The sequence below is a fragment of the Tauraco erythrolophus genome, chromosome 7 (genome assembly GCF_009769465.1).
Source record: "Tauraco erythrolophus isolate bTauEry1 chromosome 7, bTauEry1.pri, whole genome shotgun sequence".
NCBI classification, from domain to species: domain Eukaryota; kingdom Metazoa; phylum Chordata; class Aves; order Musophagiformes; family Musophagidae; genus Tauraco; species Tauraco erythrolophus.
Window position 1 is genome coordinate 63,472,625 of NC_141471.1, and position 8,924 is coordinate 63,481,548.

General features: G+C 42.4%; 1 protein-coding gene across 1 annotated transcript in view; it reads right to left on the minus strand.

Moving 5' to 3' along the window:
• The window catches only part of TPPP (tubulin polymerization promoting protein), a 33,384-nt gene extending 24,738 nt beyond the window's left edge, over positions 1–8,646 (minus strand). Inside the window, exon 1 of the mRNA XM_086614788.1 lies at positions 8,336–8,646. Within this exon, the coding sequence (XP_086470914.1) occupies positions 8,336–8,646 (311 nt within the window). The remainder of the gene's footprint in view (positions 1–8,335) is intronic.
• Positions 8,647–8,924: the final 278 nt, after the last annotated feature.

Genomic DNA, 8,924 nt, shown 5'->3' on the forward strand with positions numbered 1-8,924 from the left:
TAGGAATCAGCACCAATGTTAGGAATCTTAGCAAGGTTTTAGAAATTATTTATTTGCTGGTAACATCCAGAACCTTCATAAAGAATGAGAACCTAAAACTCACTATGAAATGGGAAAAAAGTTTCTTAAAAGGAAACGGTTGTCAAATGGTTGTCCACCACAACCTCCAGAGCTGCTGCTCAGTGTCTGCCCACTATCCAGCCCACACCTCACCAATTCGGCCATGATGTTACTGGGGCCAAGGCCCTGCCACAGCTGAGGTATACTATACCCCTTTGCCCACAGCGCCCGTCATTTCATCCTAGAAAGCAATTAGGTCAATCAGGCATCACCTCCCCTTGGCAAATCCACGCTGGCTGCTCCAAATCACCTTCTTGTCCTTTATCGTTGAGAAAGGGCTTCTGAGAGCATCTGCCTCACGACCTCAACAGAGACTGAGGTCATGGCCTCTCATTGTCTGGATCCTCCTTCTCGCCCTTCATGAGGATGTGTGTGATGTTTGCCTGTTTCCGGTCCCTGGGAACCTCCCCCATCTGCCATGGCCTTTTGAAGATGATAGGGAGAAAGTTTGCAATGACTTTGCCCAGCTCCTTCAGCACCCTTGGATGCATCCTACATGGTCCCATGGATTCTTAACTCTGTCTTCCTTTCCTGCGGGTACTGCTTCATGCCCACAGACTCCCTCCAGGGCAGTTTTCTGACCAAGATCTGCCATTCCGAAGTCCAGGCCTGTGATCCCATTGTTCATCGTGCTCGCTCCTCTCCGCATCTTAACCTTCACAGTCAGTCGGTTGCAGCAGCCAAGGCTGCCTCATCCTTTACGTCTTAATAATCTTCTACTTCAATTCATGGAAAAGGAGAGACAAAGTCTACACTGATGTTTAACAGTCTAGAAAATGCTCGTTAATCAGTAAAATGAGGTAATTTTGTAACTAGGGCAGATTTCACATAGCTGTTTTTATAAATGAAAAACAGGCAACTTTAAACGATGGTGCGATCTGATGAAATTAGGCTGATATTAAAAACAAAAAGGCAAAAACCTCTCTAAAAACCCACCAGACAAGCTCTCATACCAGAGACCAACTTCTCCTCTAAACCAGCCGAAGTCCCTGTAGTCCAGATGCAGCTCATGGCACAGCGTGTCAGAAATACTGGGCGAGCTGCTGTACAGTACCGTGTATGGCACCACGCAGCGCTCCGTGCCAGCTGGCAATGAACCACCCACCACTGCATCCGTAGCCTTCCACGTGATGCCTACTCACACCAAAAGGTGGTTTTAAAACCATGATCAGCACCCACCATTAGGGGCCCAGAACTCACACATTTTACACGCACAAAACAGCAAGTGAATCTACCTCCATCCTTCTTCTATAAGTGGTCACTGGTTTACCTCTAGAATTTATGCCTCTTGGCAGAAGTGGGAGAAGCGTTCAAGATATTCACGGATAAAGTCCAAAACGCAGCGTGGGTTTGGGTTGGAAGGGACCTCAAAGATCATCTCGTTCCAACCCCCCTGCCATGGACAGGGACACCCTTCACTACACCAGGTTTCCCAACGTCTCATCCAACCAAACCATTTGGCTTCCTGGACAAGAAAGGAAATTGGATCTTAATTTCAATTAAAATAGAGTATAGATGATGTGGTAAGGAACGCTTTCTATTGTATCTTACCTACATTTCTAAAGGCACTACCTTGCAATTTGCCTGGAAGGGAGAGATTTATTAGCAAGAGACTACGCTCTGCCTAACGTTCAATATTCAATTAAAACTGATTTCCAGATGCAGCCTTCCAGTACTTAAAGGAGGCCCTCAGGAAAGCTGGAGAGGGACTTTTTACAAGGGTGTGTAGTGACAGGACAAGAGGCAATGGCTTTAAACTGAAAGAGGGGAGATTTAGATTGGATATAAGGAAGAAATTTTTCCCTCAGAGGGTGGTAAGGCACTGGAACAGGTTGCCCAGAGAATCTGTGGCTGCCCCATCCCTGGAAGTGTTCAAGGCCAGGTTGGATGAGGCTTTGGGCAACCTGGTGTAGTGGAGGGTGTCCCTGCCCGTGGCAGGGGGGTTGGAACTACACGGTCTTTGAGGTCCCTTCCAAGCCAAACCATTCTGTGATTCTATGATTCTATGCAGCCACATTAAAGCACACAAGTTCACTGTTATGCCTGCTTCATGCATAAAGTAGGATTACACAAATGAAGTTCTATGTCACTATTAAAAGAATCTCTCCAGTAGGAAAGTTAAACACAACTTACAACTACTATGTGCTCCATTTATCTGCAAAGACCACCTCATACCTATTTACATATTTAAAAAATTTAAGTAAAATCTCTGTTGAATACAAATTACTTCAGAGAATCCTCAGGGAAAGATATTTGTTTCGAATGAGTGCACGTGTCCAAGTATTATTCCTTTCAAATATATTAAGAAAGTAATAAGTGTCAGAATTGTTCAATGTGGAGAAGAGACAACAAATGCAGTTGACAAATGGGAAAAAGCACATCCTCGTTCTTGCCAAGAGTTATTTTGCTGGCTGCTTAGAGCAAACATTGTCCATTTTAATTCTTCCACAGTCTTGCACCAACGCTGAACTACTGCTGGATGAAGACTTGGCTGGTCTCAGGTGGAAGCGCTCCTGCAGAGACCCGACGGATTCCGATGGTGGGAACCAGGAGGAGCAGCCGACTGCGAGATGTGCGACGGATGGAGCGCGGGTGGGACTGCTCAAAAGTCAAGGCGCGGTGAAGTGTGTTGTGAAGATTCTCCATGGGAACAAAACCTTCCTTTCTCACAAAGATGGAGGAGAGTTTTCTGGCCTTTAGAACGCATGGCTTCCTCAGCAACAAGAAAACATGTCAAAGCAACATCAGAAACTATTAACGGAATTCGAGAGGCCGATTATGCTTTCACTTGATCTTTTACCGAAAATATTTTAGAGGGCGGGGAGCAAGGTATATTTACAAGGCTTCTGTAGATTAACTAGTCCTCAACAACAATCCAGTATAGAACCACAAAAATTTGTTTAAAATTTAACACATGGTAACATCAAAACAAACAAATGTTTCCATGGAGACAACTACCTAAATAAATGCTCACAATGGATCCAAGGCATGACGTCACCCAGGCCTGCCTGCAACCATAGTAACATGCCAGTGTAAACAGAAATATTTTTATTTTTCTATCTAGTAATGTCATAGAATTAGCAGTTCTATGGCAGCGCCTAAATCATGTCCTTGCAGTGCTGAGTGGTAACACGTCTAAAATAAGAGCAGAGGTATTTCTGTCAGGGCTATTACTATTACCATGTTAACTACATACAACAAGTGGAGTATGTGCATGGCATAGCTAACATATCCAATTTCCCAGAGCAGTTGTTGGCCCCAATAAATAAAGAAATTTAAGTTCCTAAGGCAATGTGCCAGAATGCTGGTCAGAGATCAGTAACATCTACTCTTCTTGGTTATTCTGCTTTCCTTGATACAAAAACTCTGGAATTCTTAGACTGTTGTGTCTCACTGACTTGCTGGATTAAGAAGAATGCAGCCACATGTTGCTTCTCATTCCAAACCCAGAACACTTCTGTGCCCTTCTCCTGTGTCACCAACAAGCTTGATTTCACCCAGGCAACAAGAGTCTCCAAACCCATAACTGCACTCTGCAAGTACAAGACAAGACACACAGCCTACAAACTTTTGCAACTCTGGAAGAGTAACACAAATGAAACAGTTAATGAAGCAAATTTCCAGGAAGGCAGGCAATTGTTCCAGCTACTGAAAAGATACCCATGGAATTCCCATTTTCAAGAAAGCCATCCATTTTCAAATGCCATTGCATGTCTGCAAGTTGGATGTCTCTAAATTCAGCAGACTCAGAGTGCATTATCCCCCTTAATTTGCGAAATACAACCGAAAGATGTCTATGTAAGGTTCAGACAGCATGTGAGAAATGAATGCTTGGAGTGAGCTAATATTACTAAGAAATGTACACTAAAACTCTACATTTTAGCAGCAGCTTGAGTTACAGGGAAATGGAAGTTGTTATCATCACAAAAAGAGTGAAACTCTATTTTTGGTCCTGCCATGAAAGTTTCACATACAGTGATTTATGAATATTTCCCTTCTCATAGCACATGACTGTGACTTACCCTTGTCTTCAAGTACAGCAGTGAATTTAGGGACCACTAAAAAAAATGACATCCTATTTTCAGGCTTTTTTTTTTTTTTTTTAACAATAATATGAGCAGATTTGAGATGATGCACCAACTAGAAAAAGAGATTTTTACTTAACTTTAAGCAAGGAGCTGGTTTTGAAATTAAAATTTACCCTGCAACTACAGTCTCACTGTTGTATGCAGCCCAATGAACATATGAAGAAAAAAAAGAGTTCAACATCTTCAGTTTTGACTGTGAAACTATAAAATCCAGCAAGCTTACTACTTAATTGTACTTAGAGTTACGTACACTTCTGTTGGGTTTGCTGCATTTTTAATAGATTTCATCCCATAAGATATCGTAGAACTTTGTCATTCACTCTTCACAATTTCTTTTGTTTTTCCAGGTGCAACGTGCATAGAAAAATAACGATATCATATGAGATGTCTTTATTGTATGTTTTTGTAGCAAAAAAAAATATTTACTTTTCTACTTCCTATAGAATTAGCAGTCTATCCCAACTGTCTTAATGCAATCTAAACATTTGGCATAAACGTAGGTGGTTTTCCTCTGATCTCTAGGGGTACAACGTGGCTTCTCTCACAAGTGGGCTTTGGCTTTTCATTCCAAGTAATTCCATTGCAAAATTAATTGCTGCTTAATTTCTTGTATTTTCTGAGCTGACAATAGGAAGTTTTTAAAACAGAAAAGAAAAAAAAAAGCAGCAAAAATAGACATCTATTAATCAATTTTTAAACACACAACAACTTATATTACAATCTACCAAATTGGAAAGGTTTGTGAGACCCTTAAGAACCTACAAATTGCCGTTAAATAAAAATACTTGAGGAGGGGGAAGCAGATCATCCAATTCACATCTTTTCTTACCAAACCATGCAATTCTAGCAATTCTTCTCTCATGTCTACTACTGTGCATTCTTTGCATTAGACCATTGCTTCTTCTTATCCTAAAGTACATACAAACGTTGTGCTTGCATGGAGGCCTTCAGCGGACCTTTCGTGCAAGAAAAATAGACAAAATACACTCCAGTCTGACCTGACATCCTTGTGCAGAAGGAGAACAGCATTTTACGCTTGTTTTCTTAGCGTTTCTTAGGTTCATCAGAATTTCCTCAACCTTTGTAACAACACAAGCTTAACCTTAAATGAACTAATCTCCAAAAGACAGACACATAGTCCCAGCTACGAAGAAGTATCACGGATTATTCAAAACTTTGAGAAGTTACTCATCTGGTTTGGCGGAGGTGGGGTGGGAAGTGTTGAGTCTACAAAAACGTTCATTACTTCTCAGGATTGAACTGATAAAAATCTCTCCTGCAGCAGAGAAAGTTACCAATCAGTGAATAAAACGCTATCTTTCAGAAGCTCTTAGGCAAACATATCTGTTACTGATTTCCCTGTTACTTTACCCTCACAGCAACGCATGCTTCCTACCTATTTTGCCAGTATCTGTAGCAGAACAACAGATGAAGCCTGGGAAAGTTAGCAAGATGACAAACATGGGCTTTATACCCAGACATAGTAATTCATAAATCCAAAGAACAATTCTACTAGATTAATTATTTTCTAGTGTTTGAACAACCTGTGCCCTTGTCATAAACTCTACCTATAGCTGGCTGGAAAACAAACCCTGCTAAACACGGTGGCTTCCCAATAACAGACCTAACAGAAAATCTGTTTGGAAGCTCTGCCACCATCCTAGAAGGCAATTGTAGTTGGGTATGACTAACATATTTTCTTATCTTTGGGTGTGTTCCCTGGTCAGACTGCAACTGCCAGGATCTACCAGCCCCATCTCGCTGCACCACCGTGGCTGAAGTCCACCCCGTGAGATGCAGTCCAGCTGAAGGACCAAAAACCAACAGCAAAGTGCAGAGCCTTCTGATACCCATAAGCACAACCCTAATTGAGACATGGAAGCAGAACTCTGCACTTTCTTCGGGGCTCGAGATTCTTTTACGGTGTTTCATGTTTTTTCATTCAAGGCAGATGGGAAAAGCTTGGGGTGCCACAAAACCTCAGCGCTCTGCTGGGAAGACGCTGCTTGTAAAATGGAAATGAGTACGAGTTTATTTCGTGAGCGTGCCTGTTTTGATGCATCACCAAATCTATCCTTATCCTTCAGCTTAGGGTTAAAAAGAGAGAGCAAGGAAAAGCAGTTGTCTGAACACGCTGGAGAAACCCTGCATGCTCAGCCCGTGCATGAGCCTCCCACGTCACAGCACGTTACTAACACTCGAGTAACTACAGCCATTAAATCTTCACTCGTTAAAACTTAAAATACTATATGTGACTGATATCAATGTGATCTAGACTAAAAAGAATTGCTGACATATGCTCTCAAGAATAAAAATGTTAAAAAAACCCCAACACTTAAGAAATCGTGGAAGTATACCTACCAAAGGCATGCACATGGAAAAACAGACCTTCCCAGGAAAGATGGCAAATCGCAGCTATTCTAAGTTTCCCCATCTGCCATTTAAGCAATACTGATTTTAAAATAATATCATTTTAAAAGAGAAGGCTATATAAAATAGATGTTATGTGAACATGTACAGGTGAGAAATGAGCAAGTAATTAATTAACAATGAAGATAAAAATGCTTTTGCATTTGACGCAGTTATCCTCTAAACTACTAAATGCTGGACAGAGAGAGGAAAAGATCATAGAATCACAGAATGGCACAGGCTGGAAGGGACCTCAGAGATCATCTAATTCAGCCTCCCTGTCATGGGCAGGGACGCCTGTCAACTAGACCAGGCTACTCAAGGCTCTGTCCAACCTGGCCTTGAACACCCCCAGGGAGGGGGCATCCACAGCTTCTCTGGGCAATTTATTCCAAAGTCTCACCACCCTCATACTGAAGAATTTCTTCCTAAGATCTAATCTAAATCTGTTCTCCTTCAACTTAAACCCATTTCCCCTTGTCCTATCAGTGGACACTCTTGTAAAAAGTCCCTCCCCAGCCTTCCTGTAGGTTCCCTTCAGGTATTGGAAGGCAGTTATGGGATGCTTCTTCCAAGAGAAACGACAACCCAGCGGTCACAGGTCTGAGGAACTGCTGAAGAGGCACCTCCCCACCCAGGCAGAGACGAGAATCCCTGAGCCAGGCTGAGGTTGCAGAACAACCGCAACGGCACACATGGACGTTCCCCTCGGGCACCCCCCACCTCCCAACGCGTTCCTGCAGAATGCATCGGATTCCTTCTACCCCAGCAGGCACCGAAACTGATACCTCTTTGTATCTGCTGCTGTTGCACAATAGTTTATGCCACATCACGGGGTTGTTCTAACACCAACTTGCCCACATACCAACACGAGAAAGTAGTGCTAAGTTTCACTATTGCCAGAGAAATTTTTTAGTCGATGAAAGCCAAAGAAAATTTGAAAATAAACGCCAGCGTTGTCTATCACAGAGCAAGAAAGAAACAAATCAACTCTGCAGCCTAAACATGCATTTCAAATAAGCTGCTTTACTGATAGCATCCCTAACTCTGGCAATGCAACTTCCAAAAAATACAAGTAGACAGAATATGCCACAACAGCTGAGTGTCTTCTCTTTGATTTGATGAGCTTCTGGATCAAACCTGCCTAGGTTTTCAATCTGGGGAGAAAGTTTCCCTAAAACTCCAGCCTGCTCATGGGAATAAGCTAGGAGCCCTGAGGTCATCCTAACCAATTAATCACAAACTCACCATCAGTTTGGCATGGCCCTACACTTTAAACTTGAGTGGGTGTTGTGCTGGACATCAGGATTGTTGTCAGAATAATGGTTTTTAGTACATATCCCACCTCGCTGAGTTTTGGAAAGATGTCAAACTACACCCGGCTTCATTCAGCTATCCTTCAGGAAACGTTCACGCCGTTTATTGCAGTCAAAAAAAGAGAAGTTCCTTGGAATAGGCTGCATTTGTCCTGACCACAGGGTACCTCTCTGCACAGCACACCACCTGTGACACCCAAGTCGGTTTAGGATAACAGGACAGGAGATGAAAGCTGGATCTTCTGACAAAGCAACGCGGCTTCATAAAGGAACAAGAGGGAGATCGATTGCGACAAAGACATACAGTGCCTCACAACATCTGTAAGCAACAGAAGATAAATGTAGATAATCTCTACAGGATATGTTGGGGAGACCAGGAAATGACAGCAGAAAGGAACTTACTTGATTTTACTGAAGACAATGTCGACATCTGTGATTGTCACGTTCTTCCCGTCTATCACATGACAGTCCTTACATAGCTTTGACCAGTTCTTCCCATGCATTTCTTTTCCTGTGGCTCTTGTATCACCATGGATGGCAAATTTTCTAAAGGCCTCTTCCAGAGCGCTTATTTCTCCTGCCACAGCTCCCTCATGGGAGCTGTTTGAATCACAGGACAATCGTTTTGCTGCTCGGTCCTTTGATGGATCTGAAGGAGACTTTGGAGGAGTCTTATTCACAGGTTTGGTCGACTTCACTTTATTGTCAGCCATTGTGCTACAAAGAAGAGGAGGGTAAAGTCATTACATTAATTTGCACTAGTTTACTTTCTGTTAAGCTACAGGCTACAGTCCACGTCACGACATATGAAGAACAAGTTGTCTACAAAGTTAGCAAGAACTCAGTGCCCTCCCCCATCAAACAACGGTCTATACATAGAACGATATAACTCTCTGCCCGTCTAGAAAAAAATTCTAGCATACTTAAAAAAAAAAAAAGCAGAGAAAGAAGATTCCAAAATAGGGCACAAACCTAATTTCACTGTCATTAC